At 34.7% G+C, this 23,391-nt stretch overlaps 1 protein-coding gene across 5 annotated transcripts in view; it reads left to right on the forward strand.

The window, feature by feature from the left end:
- Nucleotides 1-23,391, forward strand: part of LOC127839043 (kynurenine--oxoglutarate transaminase 3-like) — a 62,625-nt gene that overhangs the window by 6,897 nt on the left and 32,337 nt on the right. For all 5 annotated transcript variants that reach the window (XR_008030124.1, XM_052367199.1, XM_052367201.1 and 2 more), the window contains one exon: nt 2,017-2,078. Coding sequence is in view for 4 of the 5 variants with exons in the window: in XM_052367199.1 (XP_052223159.1) it covers nt 2,017-2,078 (62 nt within the window). In the remaining variant the exon portion in view is untranslated. The remainder of the gene's footprint in view (nt 1-2,016; nt 2,079-23,391) is intronic.

Below are 23,391 nucleotides of genomic sequence, written 5' to 3' on the forward strand. Positions count from 1 at the left end.
GGCAACACACTAGGAAGCTTAATTATATATTCTTTAGTTTAAACTACATACTGTTGATGAATAAGTTGATAATCTTTACCGATATGGTATAATTTGGAACCAGATGTACTGTTAACATGAATTAAAACATTGTAAGTGTTCTTTTTTATGCACTATGACTGTGACACTTCAGTAATTCCAGGATGTTTCATCTACAAACACAACTTGTCGCTTTTGAGTGCCTGAATTTCTTAACCCTCTCCCACTTGGAGGCAAGCAAAAATGGTTACTGGTATGTGCAAAAAGCATAAAACCAGAACAGCCTGCAAGTAACTCGCAGTCTGTTCAGGTTGTATGCTGTTTGCTGCTCATCAGTATCTAAGGGTTGGAAATGAAGCCTTAAAAACTTGAATCTAGTAAGAAAAGTCTTTAATTAAAATTTAATTTTCTAAGGGACTACAAATGCATCAAAATATGTATCTAAGTGGTAAAGGGTTAACTTAAATAAAATGGAAAAAAAAAGTTTTTATACATGTTTGAAGTACCAGTTTACATTTTTAGTTAGTAGTTGTGTGCTGTGCTGAGGCAAACTCCATTAAAGGTACTTGTTCACAGATAGAGGCTTTTTTTTTATCCCCCCAGATCGAATGATCAGGGGGTATATTGTTTTTGGCCTGTCTGTCTGTCTGTCTGTCTTTCTGTCTGTCTGTCTGTCTATCTGTCTGTCTGTCCGTCCGTCTGTCCGTCTGTCCGTCCGTCTGTCCGTCCGTCTGTCCGTCCGTCTGTCCGTCCAGAAACTTGAACCTTGCTCATAAAATGAAAACTCTTGGGTCTATGTTCTTTAAACTTCACATGTGCATGCATCTCATTGAGATCTACAATCAAACATGGTGTGAGGTCAGTAGGTCAAAGGTCAAGATCACTGTGACCTTTACTTTCAAAATATAACCTTGTTTCCAAAATAGCTGCTGTGCGGCTTCAAAGCGCAATAGGGGACATTGTGTTGCACAAACACAGCTCTTGTTATGTTTCTGTAAATGGCTTACATTGCAAGATTTTAATCACATAACAAAGAGTTCCAGTATAATGACAAAAAAAATGAAAGAGAGAAAAAAAAAGAAGTATGTCATCAGCTTGGCTGAAACCTTTGTCCTTTGGATTGAATGGCTATTTCCTAAACCACTTGTCCCTCCCTAATTTTGTATTGTTACAGCCATTTTATACTTGATATAATTGAGCCATTTGTTGTAAAGAAATTAACAAAAACAACAGATTCATAAAGAAAAATTATCAAATTGTTTTGCGTTTTGTTACGCTTAATTATTTAATGAATTTCAAGTGATAATTCATAAAGTCCTATTTTTTGTATGTATTTATGTCATTAGTGGTATTTTGTCCTCTGATTGTTCAGTGTTCTTTTTATTTTAAGAATCTGCCAAAAAAATGGAAAATGTCATTTCAACAATCTGAACAAGCCTCTTTTAATTGTATACTGTAATAATAATTCTTCTGGACTGAACATTTACCATAGTATGGGAAACTAGAAAAATTATAATATTTCAATATTCAAACTTAATATCTTGTGTTAAGTACAATATAAATATCTACTGTAATTATAAATATTGTACAGGTATGGATTTATGTAAATACCAGTATCATGTTGCATACAATAACATGATTGCAACATACACAATCATGAAAAACATTAATTTATAAACCTAGTAGACCATCACAAGTTTTATTTGTAATTTTTAGTTCCAGGTATTTATAAAATTAATATGAACTTTGTTTTTTTTTTAAATAAAAGAATTTATACAAAACACGAAGTCAAATGGTTACCATGGACAGTTCAATACTGTTTATTTGTAACATTGATAACAAATGAATTTGCTCAATAATTATTTATTGAAAAAAAGTAAATATCTTAAGGAATAATGAATATATATATTCAAATGCTTTCATGTCAGCTAAATCAAATGATTGTTAAATATTTCAAGGCATCAGTTTGTTATATGTTTTATGTTTTTTCTTTTCCAGAGAAAGATGTCGTCGAAACTTAAAATGTCAAACCGCCTTGCAGGCACAGAGAAGAATGTCTGGTAAAGGTTGCATACGCTTTCATGTTAAACTTATTCAACTGTTAAGTACCTCAAAACCGCTTGGCATGTACCATTTTGCTCCTGCGTTCATAGTATGATGTTTTTAGCTCACCTTAGCAAGAAGTGCTCAGGGTGAGCTGTTGTGATCTCCCTCTGACGTTGTGGGTTGTCATGTCAGTGCATTGTCAGCTTTAGGCCAGATCTTTCATCTAATCTTGATAACAATTTGTCCTTTTGATCTTGAAAATATCTGGTCCGAGTTTTAATATGGGTCTTTTGCGTCTAAAAACTAGGTTACAAGGTTAAATCATAGAAAACCGTATTACCACTCTAGTGGCCAGACCTATGGCTCAATCTTGATGAAACTTGGACAGAATGGTTACCTTGATAATATCTAGGTCAAGGTCGAATCTGGGTCAAGTGCGTCATAAAACTGATTCACCTGATCAAATAGTTGTTAAACATTTTTACCACTCTTATGGTCACTTGTTTGATGAAATCATGATGAAACTTGCAAATTTCAACAGTATCTAGGATGAGTTTTAAATTTGGTTGCATGCTTCCACAAACGAGGTCACCATGTTGAAGCGTAGAAAAATTAGACCCATCCAGAGGCCACATTTATGACTCAATCTTTAGGAAACTTTGACTGATGTTTATGTGCACAGTTGGAATCTGGGCCATGTGCTTCCAAGACTTGGTAAATTAGATTGATTCTTAGAAAAATCTTGTTAACACTCTAGAGGCTCCATTTATGACTCAATCTTTAGGAAACTTGGACAGATGTTTATGTGGACAGTTCGAATCTGGGCCATGTGCTTCCAAGACTTGGTAAACCAGATCGATTCTTAGAAAAATCTTCTTAACACTATAGAGGCTACATTAAATAACATTGTAAAAATGTGTTTAACCACTTCAGAGATCTGGTAAAAACTAGGTCACCAGATCTATTCTTAGAAAAGCCATGTTAACACTCCACAGGCCACATTAAGCAAAGTTGTACAACTGTGTTGAACCACTAAGAGATTTGGTAGGAGTTTTAAAATAACAATGTATATAAGACCGGTTCTCTTGTGCCTATTTTCACCAGATACTTCTTTGTATAGATGGTGGAACCTTTTTTGTTTAATACCATATCTTTAAGTAAAAAGACTCCAACAAAATCCATTTGAGCATACGCTTATCAATTGTTTGAGATATAATGATGATAAAGGTCTGTCTACATGTTCCAATCTTTATTAAATTGAGCCTTTCTTCTTATCCTCTCTTTCTCAATTGGTACAATTCAGGTGTTTTTTTTAAGCTAATGCCCAGTTGCCAGTGCCAGGTTAAAACAATGGGGCTTGGCTGATTTCCTTAAGAACATATCCCCTCGGGCAAGTCAATTTTCATAGCAAATTTTTCTTTGGTTTCTTTCTTTTTAGCTCACCTGAGCAGAACGTTTTCATGGTGAGCTTTTGTGATCGCCTTTTGTCCGTCGTCCGTTGTGCGTCGTGTTGCGTCAACATTTTGAGTTGTGACCACTCCAGAGGCCACATTTATTGTCCGATCTTCATGAAACTTGGTCAGAACATTTGTCCCATTAATACCTCGACTGAGTTCGAAACTGGGTCATGCTGGGTCAAAAACTAGGTCACTAGGTCAAAAAAAAGAAAAACCTTGTGAACACTGTAGAAGTCACATTTGATTCCCAATCTTCATGTAACTTTGTCAAAATGTTTGTCTAAATGATATGTTGGTTGAGTTAAAAAATGGTTCCTGTCCCTTGAAAAACATGGCCGCCAGGGGGTGGGGAAGTATTCCTGATATGGCTATAGAGAAACCTTGTGAACACTCTAGAAGTCACAATTTTTGCCCAATCATCATGAAACTTGGTCAAAACATTGGTTTTATTGATATCTCGGATGAGTTCGAAAATGGTCCAGATCGGTGAAAAAACATGGCCACCAGGGGCGGGGCAGTTTTCTCTATATGTAAATAGTGAAAACATGTGAACACTCTAGAAGTCACATTTTCGGTCCAATCTTCATGAAATGTCAGAACATGTGTTTTCTGGATATGCCGGTTGAGTTCGAAAATGGTTTGGATTGGTAAAAAAACATGGTCGCCATGGGCTGGGGGGTCATTTTCCTTATATTTATATAGTAAAAAAAGCTTGGGAACACTCTAGAAGTCACATTTTTTGCCTATAATCATCATAATTTTTTTTCTAAACATGTATTTTATAGATATCTCGGACGAATTCGAAAATGGTCATGTAGCCGGGGTTTGAGTTTATAACGCAACCTCTAGGTTGGCGCTAAGGAAAAAAAATTAGTAGCCAAATTTCAGCACTACGATGACTACCCACATTATAACCTTATTTGCTCAATGAACGACATAATCATTATCACGAATCTATAGGTATCAATAATGACTGTATTAAATTATCAATGAAGTCGCATTTAGCATTTAAATACATTATTTGTTACGTGAAATCAAATAATTTCATGTTTTTATTTTTCATTTATATTTATTTTCATGCACTGGCATAAACGGTATACAATGATAGAACTTTCAGATATGCCCCGGTCTTTGATTGGGTGGGTCTTACGTAACTCCTATTTGCCCCCCCCCCCCCTTCTCCCAATAATTTTTGCCGTAGTCTGGTGCTTCTTGATTCTTGAAAAATACATTTACTGCAATGTATTCTTGAATGGACATATTTTTCCATAGTTGCAATATATAATTTATTCAAACGTACCGGTAAATTTGTAAGTCTTAAATACTGCATGTACTGAGCGGCAAGGCTATATTTAGATACACATCTTCTGTTTTTAAAAAAGCATGCTTTGCATGCGTAGAACTTGGCATTGCAGACGACAGCAATAATTTCGCGCTCTTTCTTATAACACGGGTTCTACATGGCATACCGGTATTAATGCATAGTGAATAGTTATTATCACATGGCTGTAGAAAAACGGTGTAAATCAGTTCTACAAATAGACATGATAAAATATACATGCACTGGATTTAATTTGTTACCGCATCAAATTATTAACGGTTTTGTTTTTCACAACTTACTCGCCGTAAGTAAATTTACACTGCTCACCAATTGCAATTAACTTCTCATAATTAATGATTGTTTACAGTACGGTAAATAGGTGTGATGATGATGCCCAAAACCGCCTTTAATGTACTGCTTTATTTACCGGTTTTATATCACGTGATTCATTGTTAATAAACCTGCGATAAACGCTTACTCTGTGACCGACGTCAATCAAAAATAATAATCGCTATATAACTCCGCCTCCATAAACATTCTCGTAACTGATTGGACGTTACATATCACAGTTTGGCAACTGGAAAGTTACCCGAAAATTTTCCGTGATGCATCTGTCAGCATACATGACTGTGTTATGTGGCTTGAATATACGATAAGGGCATCCGGTTATCTCTTATCAGTGGACTATCTATTACCACCTGGAGCTTTTATGGCGATTACATGTGGAAATCGGTACAGAGTTCTCTTTAAAAGTAGGGAATATTATATACTTATAGAGAAATATCAGGGTTTTTTGCAATCGCCATTTTCATTCACATTTTAAACTTTAATCGCCAGCTGAAAGATTCAATCGCCTTTGGCGATTTTGGCGATCGGAAACGCCTACATAGAACCTGGGTTTAACGTTCCAAGCTTTTAATACCATAAAGTATAAATGATGTAAATGATGGCCTGAAACATGAATGAGAATCATATTATAATTAACAAATGACAATTATAATAACAATTTAAATAATTCATTGTAATACATAATAATATGCAATACAATACAATTACAATTCAAGAAAATAAAATTATATAAAATAATATGCAATACAATGTAATTCAAGAAATACAATTAAATAAAAACATAGAATAATGCACTCACCAGTGACCTCAAGACTTGTAAAAATTGGCAATTGGAAAAAGCCAACTACCTCTTACAAGGTTTTACAAACAACTGACCAAATGTTTAGTTAAAATTTAAAATTATATAGATGACCATGAAATCATCTCACAATAAAAGCATGCACTGTTAGTAATTGAACTCACTCATACATCACTAAGTATCTCTCACACTGAACTTCTCTCAGTCTTGATTGGGTTAGTATTGTTAAAAGGATTAGTGTTAGAGTGAATACCCTGTTACAGTCATACTGGGTGGAAAACATGGCTGCCAGGGGGTGGGGCAGTTTTCTCTATATGTATATAGTGTATATGTATATGGTGTAGACATGTGAACAGTCTAGTTCTGAAAAGCCATAATGTTAATGAAAGATAACCTGTTCATACTTTCTAATAGTTAACTCCCTTTTAAAAACCTGGCACTGCCTTCATAAAATGTGGTGTACATAAAGACAGTAGTTTGCATGCAATTGTTGTTTCTATTGTTTCTATGTCATAAAATAACTGTGCATGTACTAATGCACTGTAGAGCCTTATCTTTGATCAGGTATGTGTATAATACACATACCTGCTTTGATCTTGAATGATAAGCCAAGTTAACCTACTGTGTTTTGGTGTATTGATTGAACATCTTCTAAGATCAATTGACATGACGCCTTATCTATGATCGCTCCGCCCACTAGAATTGATCCACCAATCAGCCATCGATTAATCGGGCGCACTCGTTAGCAACGACCTGTCCGCCATTTTCTAGACAAGCTACATTTTTAGGTTCACTTTTATTCCAACGAGTTTCTTTTGTTTTCCTCTTTAAAAAAACGATTAAAATGGTTAAACGGTGTCGTTGGGGACTATGTAACTCGGACAATCGATATCCTGAAAGATTAGTTGGTGACATTTAATTTATATCGTTTCCAAAGCCGAAAAGAGATCTTGAGAAGTGTAAGAGATGTATAAATGCATGCGGTCGTCACCACGAACAACTGAATGTCAACACTGTCAAAGACAATTACAATATATTTTTATCGGATATACTAGCAGGTTTTAATAGTTTATGTTATCGATCTGATTATCACATAATATTTCACGTTTTTAAAAAATAGTTTTATCAGTTACTAGGTCATTAATATACAGAAGCGAGGTTCATCTGCATTACTTAAAGAGAAATAAAACCCAGCATGAAGCCTAATTTGTGCTGTGTTTTATTACTCTGATAGTAATGCACTTTATTGCCATTATACATGTTATTAGAAGGTGACACGTGATATATTATATTAAAAACGGTATCTACACATGTGCAGACATGTGATGTCACCAATGAACGCTTTTAATCCACCTTTGAGATCGAATGCCTAGTTCTCATTTTGTTCAACGAGTTTCGTTTGATTTGTCCGCAAAAAAAGCGGAAATGAAATAAGGCAAAAACGGTGTGAATAGGTTTTATGTAACTCTGACATTCGGTATCCATAAGTTAGATTAATTAAATATATACAATTTCAAACGCGGAAATGCGGTCTTGACAAGAGCAAGTGGAAGCTTCAATGTGTATAATTACCGAGATCACCCTTATGGAGCATTTATTTATTTAAAAAACTGGAATTGTTATGTTAGAAATAACTACGCATTATTAAGTATGAATTATATCACGTGTGCTTGTAGAATTATAGAGAAGATTGGTACCAACTTTGCGTAACTTAACGAAATCCCCGTTATAAATCGAGTTTTGTGTGTGTCAGAAACAAGTGAAAACGATAATATGTTTCTATTTTACTAGAATCGAATCGATAAATTCCACATAATAAGATTTGTTATTACTGATATAACCAATAAATGCCTAACTTTGGAGAAGTCGGTACCTGCGCCATCGTCTGATACAGGTAGCTTTACTGAATTCCCCTTCATACAGCGCTACTTTATATATGACAATGACCAAACTTATTGTGCTGTCTTGCACTTTCAATTATAGTGATTGATAAATGTCCCATTAGCAATGTTTAATATTATTAATATCACTTTTATACGCAATAACATGTGGGATTGAGGTACCCACCCGGCGTCAGAAAGCGCGTAAAACTTCACTGAATTCCCAGTTATAAAGCGCTATTTCGTGTCAAATACACGGGAAGGGGGGAATGTTTCGGTAATAATTTTGTTAATAACACGGGTTCATACCGGTGAAGTGTTAATTTATTGCAAATACCACCATGACACGTAATAACGGGTTCGATTTCGGTAAGCGCGCAAGCGTTTGAGAGTGTGTTTAATGTACCGATTTACCCGTTATAAATAGCTGATGTTCTTTTTAATCAGTATATTTTTTGCATTTGCAGTGTAATATGGTGTTAAACAAGTCCATAAAATTATCCGGAATATCGCGTAAATCTATATGCAGTCTATAGGCAAAGAAGCCATTTTGGTGTTAGCTTGTTTAGGTTTTCATCCCGCTGAGCCACGTGATTAAGTGGGGGGAGCGATCACTGATAAGGCGTCATGTCAATTGGATTGGGAAAACCAATAATCTCAGCAAACTACTGTGCTATGAAACTGTTTCCATGGCAACCTTGACTTCAGTAAAATACACTGGCTTACCTGTATATATTTAGTGCAGTAGATAATGACCATCCATAAAGGAGACATAATGCTGATCATTTTCATGCATCTTTTTCACTATAGGTTGTCATTTTTTTGCAATTACATGCGTATATACTTTGTGAACATACTGTAATTCATTTCTTTCTGAGTTAAGATGATGTTTAATGTCTCAACTGCCAGTAACTAATTAATGACACAAGTCTGTCATCTTATAACCAATATATGTCATGTTTATACTCAAAATGAAGAATTTTGTTAGAGGAACATGAATATGCTATTTGTTTTTTTTTATTATTTTGACTCTTATTTTTATGCCCCCCTTCGAAGAAGAGGGGGTATATTGCTTTGCTCATGTCGGTCTGTCGGTCGGTCTGTCGGTCCGTCCACCAGGTGGTTGTCAGACGATAACTCAAGAACGCTTGGGCCTAGGACCATGAAACTTCATAGGTATATGGATCATGACTTGTAGATGACCCCTATTGATTTTGAGGATCACTAGGTCAAAGGTCAAGGTCACGGTGACCAGAAATAGTAAAATAGTTTTTGAATGATAACTCAAGAACGCATACGCCTAGGATCATGAAACTTCATGGGTAGATTGATCATGACTTGCAGATGACCCCTATTGATTTTGAGGTCACTAGGTCAAAGGTCAAGGTCACGGTGACCCGAAATAGTAAAATGGTTTCCGGATGATAACTTAAGAACGCATACGCCTAGGATCATGAAACTTCATAGGTAGATTGATCATGACTCGCAGATGACCCCTATTGATTTTGAGGTCACTAGGTCAAAGGTCAAGGTCACGGTGACCCGAAATAGTATAATTGTTTTCGGATGATAACTCAAGAACGCATACGCCTAGGATCATGAAATTTCATAGGTAGATTGATAATGACTTGCAGATGACCCCTATTGATTTTGAGGTCACAAGGTCAAAGTTCAAGGTCACGGTGACCCGAAATAGTAAAATGATTTTCGGATGATAACTCAAGAACGGTTTTGCCTAGGATCATGACACTTCATAGGTACATTGATCGTGACTCGCAGATGACCCCTATTGATTTTCAGGTCACTAGGTCAAAGGTCAAGGTCACAGTGACAGAAATCGTATTCACACAATGGCTGCCACTACAACGGACAGCCCATATGGGGGGCATGCATGTTTTACAAACAGCCCTTGTTATGCATGAATTTTAGTTAATTGTCATGTTTCCTTTGTCTAAGCTGAGGAGTCACAGAGGGAGGGGCTGAAATGCCTTGTCTTAGATCCTTATCTGTCAATCCAGGGCTCAACATTAACCTAACGAGAGCGCCGATGGCGCTGAAAGCATAGTTGCAAGATACAGGGAAGTTGCTGCTGAATTAAATGTTTAGGTCAAAATATACTAAATAGTTTCCTTATATGTTTCGATGTAAAAGCGACAACTTTGAGCGCAAATAAATACAACATTTTGCACATAAAGACCCCCAAAACCATACCTTTTCTTGACGGCATTCTTAGCTGAATCGATTTAAGCAATAAAAAAGATATGTCATGTTCAAACCAAAAAAGAATTCGACTCAAATCAAAATCGACTGTTTTTGCGCCTTTTTTTCGGCCGTTTTCTAGTGGATTGTTACCTTTTGCAGTGCCATTTTTTACTTTAATCTCCAACTTTATCCTATTTCAGAGATTTAGTAGTGAACACCTATGCTTACCCTATCAATATCTCCAAACGATAAAACCAGAACAACAGTCTAAAGTGTATAACATGCCTTCGAGGAAAATATGATGATTTGTTTAGAGAGTACAGCTTCATGACTCGATTATTTAGTATATTGTAACCTTAACGATTGCTGACATCACGAGTCGCCCCCCTTGTTACCAAATTGTTCTATTTTTAGAAACGGGAATTCCAAATAGTGACGAATGTGAATGGTTACAAAATGACATAACTATGTAAATAAATACGTAGAATTACATTATTTCACGCATACCATTATGCAACCATCCGTTTTCTTTTCCGACTTGATACATTAACAGCTTTCCATTTAATATTTTACAGACACAACACTCGTCCAGAATTCGCGCGAATCCATTAAATCCGATGCCACATTTAAACCGTTAGCTCTACTCGTAACGTTAATTTCTGGCTCAAAGTAAATCATTTTAACTTAAATTAACACATCTTTATTACTTTCAAACTCTACTTCATCAAATCCATAGAAAGGCAGGTCAGAACCCATGTCATAAATCAGAAAACATTCATCGTACTCCGCCATTTTTTACACATTTTCAAAGAATAAAAGTGCTTTATGCCCCACTTCCTGCTGAGAATATGTGTTTTCTATTTCTATTTATAATTAACCGATGAAATGTTACATATCCTTAAACCAGGGCCTTATGAATTCAGTTATGTAAACATTTGACCTCCCACAGAACAGTGAACAAACATTGTGTCACACCGGTCTTACTGACAATAACGTAGTGACGTCACCATCTATGTATAGAATGGTAAACAAAGGAAATAGAAATTAGGTGTGAGGTCACTATCAACAAGAACAGAATCGTTTTACGAACGGAATTTGTTTTAGTTTCTTAGAAGGTTTTTTCACGTAAAACGGTCTTAGAAAAATTCACTTAAAACGGTGTAAGCAATATTCTTGGAAGAAAACGTTAGAAAAACGTTTCCAAAAAGAAATTGTAAGAATTACCATATACTAAATTAAATAGATATTTTGTCTGATTTTTGATCAGGTAAGGCTTCATAATGGTCAACCGGTCGATGTGGGTTTTCGAAATGTCGTATATACCTAAAGCATAGGTGCGTTGCACCTATGCTAAAAACCAACTTGCCCTCCCAGGCAAGTACTTTGAAAATGTACTTGCCCTGAACGTGAAGCCACTTGCCCAAACATGAAATATCACATTAACTGTAAACCTCATAATTTTTAATAAATATCAAATAATACACCACAAAACCTTTTTATTTTTGCACATTTAACAAAATGATAACAGCAATATAAGTCTAATAACAGTCTAAATTAAATGCTCTTTATTCTTTTTTGCACTTGCCTGGGCGGACAACTAGATTGTAAAATAACTTGCCCGAACCCAACTTTTACTTGCCAGGGGCATTAGGACAACTGTTAGTGTTGAGCCCAGCAATCAAAATCTCAACACTCCTCTTAGACTATGCAAAAGCCAATTAAAGTTGAGATGAGCCCAGAAAAGATGTATTGAAGTATATTATTGGATGTTGACTATTGGCCAATGTCCTTCTAGCCTGAGGGTGTATAAAACATGCTGCACTGGGCTTATCAGCATCCCGAAAACTAAATTTTTACTGCTTAAAGAATCTGTGTCACTTGTAATTAATTAATATTTTGGACATTGAAGATAGTTTCTAGAAATGAACATTTGGGAAATTTACCAACATCTAAGATAGTTAATTAAAGAACAGAGATGAAGATGATTCCATTTTTTTATACCGGTATGTTTGATGATTCTCAACTTAGTAATTTTTGGAAGAGTTTCAATCGGGATCAGTTTCTATGTGTACTTTAACTATTGGGAACAAAGCTATCTTACATTAACCTGCGCAAAGAACAGGTCATTTCTTTTTATCTCAGGTGAGCAACTTTGGGACTTTCAGGCCCTCTTGTTTTCAAAGTAATTATCATTTTTTAGATTATTTGAACATTTATTAGATAAATCTAAAACAAATTTGCGTGGGCTTAAAGCACTTTAGTAGCCGATCAAACTGTTCTATTTGGAATTGTGTCCTACATGATAGAAGTTATGTAAAGACTCTAATATAGAGGGCAAATAACCAAAATACCAAAAAGCCTTGACAAATACACAAATAAACTTTCTAAACCTCATGAAAACATGGTAGCAGAATAATGGTCATTCTATCAAGTAAATTGCTACATGTACATGTCCAGAAACAAAACAGTTTGAAAAACATATAATATGCATATGTAGTGTTTTATCCAGGCCGTTTTAGCGTGGCGCGGCGCCACGCCGCTTTTTTGAAGCGCCTCGCTGCCCCTTTCAAAGCAAATCAGCGCCACGCTGCCCTTTTCAAAGGCCGCCGTCCTGTTTTCCGCCGTGCGCGACCTTATTGATAACATCTTAATTGCCTCTTTACCAAGCTTCTAAGCCGACTATTATCAGCGAAGATTCGCGCGGTTGTGAGTACGCCATGCGTGAATAACCATGTGTCAATATCAATCGATAATTTCAGTGGCTTTGTAACACTTATCGGTCCGGATACAATCGTGCACAGTTACTTAGGAGACTTGATGAAAACCTCGATGTTATTCACGTGGAAATTGTGCATTTCATGCATAATTCAGTTATATCAAAACATTTATTTTTACGCGTAATTAAATTAAAAAAAAAACACCAGTTGTATCTGTAAAATATTGATTTGATTTCAATTTAATGCAAATAAAATAATATTAATTTACAGGGCTTGCACTAAGCGGCGTACGGCCGTATATTACGCCCGATAATTGTTTCCATACGCCGATTACAAAACCCCATGACGTCCACTGTACAACCTGAAAATTGGCCATACGCCGAAAATAGCAACCCGTGACATATTAAAGCTGTCGATTAAAATAACGCTCCGCCTCCTATCCAATACAATTGGCGCAGGCTCATATTAAAGCTGTCGATTAAAATAACGCTTCACCTCCTATCCAATACAATTGGCGTAGGCTCACAGTAGATGTGTGTTGATGAATTATAGCAGACGACAATCTTAACACGTTTGCTGTTCACGGTTAGGCAGACCGCGCTTAATTGGAGCACGTGCTTGTTTATTGTCACGATGTTTTGATTACAATAACGTGTGAATGTCGGCAAAGAAGTTCATACCCCGTCTTGGACCCTGTTTGGTCAAAAGTTGTTAATTGTTGTAACAGTAGTAGGCCTGCACCATTGGTTCAATTCAGAACATTATGACCCGTTTGTAACTTGTCAAAATATGTTAATTGGCAAACACAGATATGAATTTTACAAAAATATTGAACTTGTACCACTTATCATTCGTGTTTAGAATGTCGCAACGTACGCTTTCCGATTTTGGCATTCCACTTTCGACGAAACGTAAATTAGAAATTGATGCAAATTGCTTTGTAAGCAAAACAAGTTTATATCGGAGACCAATTAACGTGTATTTAATTAATTGACAATGAACAAAAGACAGTACGGCGCCGTTCCTAGTTACACTTTTTGCGAAATAAAATGTACACAATACAACACGTGGTCATGAAAACAATGTCATTACGCAGAACTTTCTGACTATTCAACAAAGTGTTAGTGTTTGTGAATCTCCAGTTAAGATGCATATAAAGGACTTGTTTGTGCAATGTGTGTAACGTTTTAAATATAAATAATTGTTTAAGAGGGTAACTCATTTAACAGTATTCTAAGACATCTTTGAAAAGCTATAGTTTGTAACAGATATTATCCTATGGTGTTTAATCTTGTTTTTTGTTACTACATGAAAATATAAAAACACATAATAAAATATACATTCTGGATTTTGTTGGTTTAATTATTCAACAATAAATCTCAAAACTAAACATACAATGTTTGTGTGTAACAAAGCTTGTTATTAAGTCACTATACAGATATATTTGTGCCCTTTTTATGGATGTCGCGCGCTAAAGTGCCCTTTTTTGAAATTTTGCACCACGCCCTTTTTCCTTCCTGTATAAAACACTAATATGGCATGAAGTTTGCAAAAGGAGTTCTATGCAGTTTTTAACCAGGTTTTTCGAAGAAAAAAACTGGTTATTAGATTGGCGAATGTCGGCGGGCTGGCGTGCTGGAAAGCGGAACAAGCTTGTCCGGGCCATAACTCTGTCGTTCATTGTCAGATTTTAAAATCATTTGGCACATTTGTTCACCATCATTAGACGGTGTGTTGCGCGAAAGAATTACGTCGATATCTCCAAGGTCAAGGTCACAATTTGAGTTTGAAGGTAAAAAATGGCCATAAATTAGCTTGTCCGGGCCATAACTTTGTCGTTCATTGTCAGATGTTAATATCATTTGGCACATTTGTTCACCAACATAAGACGGTGTGTTGTGCGAAAGAATTACGTTGATATCATGAAACTTCATAGGTACATTGATCGTGACTGGCAGATGACCCCTATTGATTTTCAGGTCACTAGGTCAAAGTCACAGTGACTTGAAATAGTAAAATGGTTTCCGGATGATAACTCAAGAACGCTTAGGCCTAGGATCATGAAACTTCATAGGTACATTGATCATGACTGGCAGATGACCCCTATTGATTTTCAGGTCACTAGGTCAAAGGTCAAGATGACAGTGACTCGAAACAGTAAAATGGTTTCCGGATGATAACTCAAGAATTCTTACAACTAGGTTCATGAAATTTCATAGGAACATTGATCATGACTGGCAGATGACCCCTATTGATTTCAGGTCACTAGGTCAAAGGTCAAGGTCGCAGTGACTCGAAACAGTAAAATGGTTTCCGGATAATAACTCAAGAATGCTTACGTCTAGGATCATGAAACTTCATAGGAACTTTGATCATGACTGGCAGATGACCCCTATTGATTTTCAGGTCACTAGGTCAAAGGTCAATGTCACAGTGACAAAAACGTATTCACACAATGGATTCCACTACAACTGACAGCCCATATGGGGGGCATGCATGTTTTACAAACAGCCCTTGTTTTCTAATTGAAATCAAGGTCAATTTTACACAAGGGGGTTGACAATACACATTTTGAATTGTCTCCCTTTATCAGACTTTTTTCAACTGAAAACCTGGTTTTGTGACAATGTTGTCCCTTGTTCACTATTGTTCCAAAACGCCACAGAACTGATTAATACAGGGGCGTAGGTAATGGGGAGGCAGGGGAGGCCGCCGCCTCGCCAATATTTCGGCTAGTCGTCGTTATATAAATAAAACGTAAAATCCCCAAAATCGCCACCCCAAAACCAGTATTTTTGTAATCACGCACTGTCAGTGCAGAAGCCATGTGTCCCCTCTCCGTCTGCTCCAAGGAGGTTGCCAATACTGATGTGTCAATATCCATTGTTAGGTGTCATAAACCAGGGGCCCGGGTAAATGTCATTGCGTTAATTGTTTTACTGTTCTTTTCCGTGATTGCACTGTCCGTGTTTTCATTAAGGACAGGCTATTCTTTTAATTTTAATTTATCGCTTTAATTCAAAGGTTACTGCCACTTAAAACAGTTTTGAGTATAGTATACGCGTGAAAAACATTAATTTGATATAAAATATTTTTGTTTTCTCAGTATAACAGTTATTATTTGATTAGAAATCATTGAAACAATATCATATATGTGATTGTTTAATGTTCAAAATGAGTATTCCTTATAAGTTCTAGGGACTTAAAAAATTAATAATGCCTTAATTTTTGTATATTTAACTTAATTTAATAATATTTATTCATCCTGGTTCAGTATTTCAATAGTGCTCAAAATGTGGATATATTCTTTACTAATCATGTCATATTGTATTGTTTGTTGTGTATTTTCATGTGGTTATTTATTACAGTCTTCCCAATTTAGGTGTTAAACATGTCCATCAGTGATAAAATATTAGTGTTGTGAATGTAATGTTAATGTAATTATTTATCATATCACTTGTTAAAATCCGTCATTAAAATACATAAACATTTACTTTATTTTATGTTTTAATTAGCACGAGTTTTTGGAAAGACAAAAATAACTGTTGAGATTTATGGGTCGTGTTCGGCGGCATTGGACAAACTGATTTCATGACAAACTGAGAGTGAGACAAAAATCGAGCATTTATATCAACATGAAAGTTCCCCCAAAACGCACCATATTAATTGTAATTGTAAACATTTTCGGAACCACTGGAGAGAACAACCCTCTCAAACGAACCCCTTCATGTTCCCAGTACAGAAACTGGACCGCCTCCCCAATGTTTGGAGGTTATCTACGCCCCTGTAATATAAAAAAAGACATGTGAATTTTTGCTCATAAATTGTTTGAAACTACATTGAAGTATTATTGAGTTTAATGCTTACTTTCGTTGTTTGAAATACAACATCATTGTTAAACATATGTATTTATAATCATCAAATATTGACTAAAAGATTGGGCAACCTTAGAGGTTTATACATGTAGTAAGATAAGATAGCAAGTGGAAGTCAGATTGGTTTGTTAAACCATGTAAAGACTGTCAAGAAAAAATAATACATAGCTAAACATCATTTAAACATATTTATGGTTTTAAAAAATTATCTTTTTTTCTTAAAAAAGTATGAATAGTATTCATGTAAGCATTTCATAATCAAACTCATTTTTTACTGCTTTTAAAGGTTAAGTTTTTGGTTTATTGTCTTATATTGATGATGGTTCATCGTAAGCTGGGTTCATCGTAAGCTGGCTTTCACAATTCCCTTCTCAAAAAAGTGTGTGAAATGAACGTATTAAGAACGTTTTGCGTGTGTTAAACGTGGAGGTATTGGCACTGCATTTTATGTGCGCTTTTTCTTACCGAGTGAGTTTTTTTACAAAAAAAAACAAACAAGAAATGTGCTCTTTATGTGGGTAAATGTGCGCTTTTAAGTGTGTTAAATGTGTGCATTTTTATAAGTGCTTTTTTGACTGCCATGTATGTGTGTAAAATGTGCGCTTTAAAGTGGGTTAAAACTGTGCTTTTCAGTGAGTTAAATGTGCGCTTTTTCATAAAAGAGCGCACATTTAACTCGCTTAAAGCGCAGTTTCAACCCATATAAAAACAAACATGTGTGTAAAATGTGTGCTTTTATGTGGGTTAAACGTGCACTTTTTATAAGTCGGTACCTATAAAAAGGGACATTTAGCTCCCTTCAAGCGCAGTTATAACCCACATAAAAGCGCACATGTGTGTTAAATGTGCGCTTTTCTGTGGGTTGAAAATGTGCTTTAAGCGAGCTAAATGTGAGCTTTTTATAGGTACTGTCTTATAAAAAGTGTACATTTAACTCGGTTAAAAGCGCAGTTTAACCTACATTAAAGTGCACAATTTATGCACATAAATGGCACTCAAAAACGCACTCACAAAAAAGCACACATGTGCCTTAAAGGTGCATCTTTTGCCTTAGCAGTTGATTCAATTATATGCTGTTAAAAGTTTTTTTTAAATTCAGATACGCAATAAAAACCAAAAATTATATAAAAATATATTTGTATATTTTAAATAATTACAAGATTATTCAATATTATACTTTAATGTACACCAACATTCGTTAACATACATGAGTAATTAAATATCAATGATAATTTGATGAAATAAATATTAACATAATTAGATTATAAATAAACAAAAAAAAAGTGCATACTAATAATAACATGTACAGTATATAAACAGGAACATCTATATACATAAGAAAGATGAGAATCAATCAAGGCCTGTCATTTTTTGAGGCGGCGGAGTGCGGCTCTCATCTTTCTCTCCACGTCTTCCACCAGCCGGTCAAACTTCTTTGCAACTATTATACTGTCATGGCCTTTGCGCGGCGCATCTCGTGCATGATCTCATTTGAGATCAGGTCCTGAAAGATATTTTATAATGTAAGTGTTGAATATTGCTGTAATGGTAATCACGTTGCTATAAAAATTATAAATTTAAATCAAAACTAGTTTGTTTGCTTGTTGTTTTTGGTTGTTTATTTTTGCAATTTAAACCCCTGATCACATGTGACTTAACGCTTTTCATAAATAATTAAAAGAAAATACGTTTGGTAGAAAATACTGTTTAAAAAATGTACCAAGATACGTGGTCTCATTTGGCTGTGTGGACTGGTCGGAAGTGTGACACCTTTCAAATGCAATAACCAGTACCCTGTATAGTGTTACCTCTAAACAAATCCAGCTTTTCTTGGTCATGGACAGGGCACGGTTTTCCCACTCCTGTTCTCCTCACGTTGGCCAGCTAGTGCAGGGTAAAACCTGGTATTCAAGTCAATACATCAGGTAGTCTCCCTTTTGCTACCTTTTTTGGCAGGCGATGATGCACATTCTTTAGAAAGGATCTTCCGATCAATGTAAATTTCACCATGGGGTTTAACCTTTAAATTTAAAATATAAAAGTTCTCATTTTATATGGGAGAGAAAATCTGTACATTAATGACCAGAAATAGGTATAAATAACATATAAGATAACAATAACCATAAAATACAGCCATAATAATTCAAATGGTGTTGTTTTTCCTTAGAAATTGCATTACATTTACTCATCCATTTACATTTTCCAGTGAAAATACATAAATATGATAATGATCATAATCAATTCAATAAACTAAATAAAAAAGGGATGCAGAATTGAAAATACAAACCTGTTACAACAGACTATTCTTCACTATTACAAAAATACAGGCAGATGCTGGACTAGACAATATCACTTTAACCACCCACTTTGAATCTCCTTTGAAACAAACATATTGTTGATTTACACATTGTAGTAAATACCACGGACTCTAGATTACACGGATATGAAACGGGACCGTTACGCCAAATATCTTGTTGTGTCTAAGTCACGTGACCGTGTCGTATCTGTCGATCTTTTATCGAAGCGCCGATGTTATACATTTGATGTACCCACTCACGTATTTTGTTAAATTATAGTTTCATTTCTAGGCCGATTTTGACAAATTATATATCATTAGAAAGCTTACGTAATGTTGTTTTCAGATATATAAATATATATTAAGTTTTTCTTCTGATTTTGGCAGCTCGGCGAGTTATAACTTTAACTTTTGCAAATATCATACCGTTTTGGAGTTTTAGAATCTAGATTTACGGTTGACATGTTCGTACTTTATACCGATTTGTAGCGTTTATATTTGGAGTTCAGTTTTAAAAATAACATCTTGCTTAGGAGAATAGAATTCTGTATATGATAGAAAAAAAATTGGTTTAAAAATGAAAGCAAGTAAGGAATGAAGGCGGAAATAAGTAGCGCGCGGTCCTAACGAACCGAACTGATGGCGATTATGCTTTTGTTTAGATACCGGCCATTGAATTTCCTTTGCCACGATTATTATATTTTTTATGGAATATATTGAAATATTTTGTTCTAGAGACATATCCATAAAGCTAAGTATTAATGAAGCTTAATAAATTTACGATTTCAGCTCTTGATTATAACACAGAAAGGGTGTTAATTTTATGATGAAACAGCGTATACAAATGTATAGCGGACCCTCTTGATATTTTTCGGCTTTGCATACTTCAAATATAATGGGTGTCAAAACATTCATCGTTTGTTGTTTATTATCAAAAAGGTAATTATGTAAAATTATATGAAAGGTTATTAACCATAAAATATCAATTAATTAAAATTATTTAAAGATTCTTGAAAATCACGGTCAACTGTCTATGCATGTATATCGAAATATCTTTATAAGTTAACAGAGTTATAAATATATAGAATTCTAAATTAAAACACTGTATTATTTGTATTTTTCGGAAAGATTATTTAACCCCGTTGTGGTCAAATGAGAATGCTGTTTTTAATTATGTTGTTCCGTACACTACCATACACTCTTTATAGGACTACGAAATGACGGAGTTTTTTTACCGGTACCCGCTAAATACGTTAAATGTTAAGTATTAGATTTTTTAAATGTTTAAAATGTACATGTATAGGTATTAAGCACTTATAATTATTGTGATTTAGCTGGCTGACATCTATACAGTATTTAGTTTATGGCAATCTGTATGGGCAGTTGACTATAAATGTTTTCAATTCGCTACATATCTTATAAACGCAAAATTGAGTATTTGGCGTTACATTACTCCAAGAAATGACCACTAATACCAAGAGAAGACATGGAGGTATCATAAAAAGTGTAATCTGACCAGACATTGCCACCTGTGGTTAGGGACCAATATACAAGTATAGGTCCCTGCTGTGGCGTATGACACCATAGTGTTATTTAGTATTGGTCGGCACAGTTTCTGATCATAACGAGATAATTGGTTTGTGCTGAACACAGGGGCAATAAAACCACAGATCTATCAATAAACAAGATTATTGAGATATCTTTTTTTGAACACCGCGATAAAAATGCTCAAACCATGGACTCTAGATTACACGGATAAGAAACATGGCAACATTCTCAGAATCATCACTGCTATATGTGTAATCACCTAACAATTCGTCTAAAAATAATTTATATATTTGAGTTGAAGACGATGTACTGTTGTTTAAGTCTGAATAAACTATCTGTCTGCCTGTCTAAATCCAAGCCGTCATCGTCCCGGTGAAAAAAATCTGATTTTCAATAGTTGGACATGATGCCCTGATGTCAAAATACCAAATGACCCGGGTAACACGGACCGTGATTTTCAAGAATCTTTAATAAATTGATAATTTAAGGTAAATAACATTTCAAATAATTATACATAATTACCTTGTTGATAATAAACAGCAAACAATGAATGTTTTTGACACCCATTTTATTTCAAGTATGCATGCAAAGCCGAATAATATCGAGAGGGTCCGCTATATACGCTGTTTCATCATAAATTTTACACCCTTTCTGTGTTAGGAACGCGTGCTACATTTTCCCGCCTTCATTCCTTAATTACTTTCGTTTTTAAACAAATTTTTTTTCTATCGTATACAGAATTCTATTCTCCTAAGCAAGATGTAATTTTTAAAACTGAACTCCAAATATAAACGCTACAAATTGGTATTAAGTACGAACATGTCAACCGTAAATCTAGATTCTAAAACTCCAAAACGGTATGATATTTGCAAAAGTTAAAGTTATAACTCGCCGGGCTGTCGAAATCAGAAGAAAAACTTAATATATATTGATATATCTGTTTACTACGTAACGTAAGCTTTCTAATGATATATAATTTGTCAAAATCGGCCGAGAAATGAAACTATAATTTAACAAAAGACGTGAGTGGGTACATCAAAATGTATAACCTCGGCGCTTCGCTGTACGCTAATCGTAAAAGATCGATAGCCACAACACATTAAAACGCGCGGTGGTAAAACATAAAATGTGTATTTCTTGTGTTTAACTCGCTATAAATCCATTAATAACAACGGGAATATACTAAAAGTTATATTTTTTTAAAGAGGAATTAATAAGCAACAAGATAACGTATAAACCAATAAAATCGGATGAATAGTTTTTGCATAAGATTGAATTTACTACAGTAAGGGTCAAATACTCGATTCATCTCCTGTCAATATACACTCCGTGTAAATACACATTGTTTTCATCACACAATACTTCATGCTGAAAGTATTTCAAGACATTTTACACTTGAATTATATGTCTTAATGTTGCCAAATTATAGCTAAAATTTAACTCAAAGTCAGTGGCTGAAACTAGCTTGTTTTCAATTAACTTCCTGCCTTTTAACCAATCAAAAGTCGTTTGTTTTCAAATAGATGGTGCCTCAACCAATCATAAGTCTATCAACACCCCTTTGTTAGGCTTAGATGGAGCACTGATAGGGATTGATGTTAATATGCTAATCTCTTATCTGATATCATACTTTCTCAGCCAATTACTCAATCTGGGAAATATCCACTGATAATTAAGGCACACTTCAACACCAAAATATTTATTGAATAATACACAGCACTCTTAGCATACTATATTTAATTGTTAATATTTTAATATAACATGCTGAATGGTGTAAGCAAATAATAATAATATTATCAATATTAGTTTAATTGCCTTTTAAAATGTATGTTAATAGTCAATGTGGTAGACATTAATTGTATTGGGGTATAAATATCAGTATAAGAAAGTTCAAATACTCATTTTTTTATGTTGAGGAAATAAAATTGATGTTTGCACGCCCACATAATATTTTTGACACTTTCAATATTTTTAATTAGTTACCCACAGCCTGATTTAGGTGGATTTTTTTTTAAATGTTTGAGATTAAAATGAAAGCAATGTTATATGCATTGAAATTGTATTATAAAGTATGTTAACATTAAATAGATTTATATGCACAACCAGTAACTGCTTTGAATTCAAACTGCACCTTATATTATAACAGGTTACTGAGGTATATGTCTATGTTTATTCATTTGATGCAAATGAATTGTTAGAGCCTGCAACAATTTTGTTTCTTGTTCAATTTCTGTACAACAAAACGGTTGTGAAAGACGCACTTTTTAAGAAGTGTGTTAAACATGTGTCTTTTTAGATAAATCCTTTTAAAATAGATCATATGATAAAAATGCACTTATGAAATAAAAGACTTACTTATGCTTACGCACATCAAAAAAGAAAAACACACTTTTGTGAGAAAAAACCCACATCTGTAAATCTTAAAACACACTTCTTAGATAAAAGACGCACTTCCTTGATAAAAAACGCACTTCTTAGATAAAACACACACATTCTGCTCACATCTACGCTCAAAAGTGCACTTACAGATGAAGAAAACACACAAAAAACAAACTGTTTCACTTAAATAACGCACTTGGAAAGAAAAAACGCACAAAATGCGCACTTAAATGCACTTTTGAAAACTGAAAACACAGATATTAACAAAAAACACAGAATTAACGCACTTTTAAGTGCGCTTACTGTGTGTTTTGGTAAAAAGTGAGTTTTAAATTGACAAGGGAATTCCCCCCCCCACCCACACACACACACACATCACTGGCATAGAAATCTTCAGTTTACACACAGGCACAGTCAATGCAGCCATTGGCTTATTTCCGTAAAAGTTTTTAAACATTAAGCAATAACCTTTTTCTTAAATATCTTGTGCCATTTTCATTCAATT

The sequence above is a fragment of the Dreissena polymorpha genome, chromosome 7, assembly GCF_020536995.1.
Source record: "Dreissena polymorpha isolate Duluth1 chromosome 7, UMN_Dpol_1.0, whole genome shotgun sequence".
Taxonomy (NCBI): Eukaryota; Metazoa; Mollusca; class Bivalvia; order Myida; family Dreissenidae; genus Dreissena; species Dreissena polymorpha.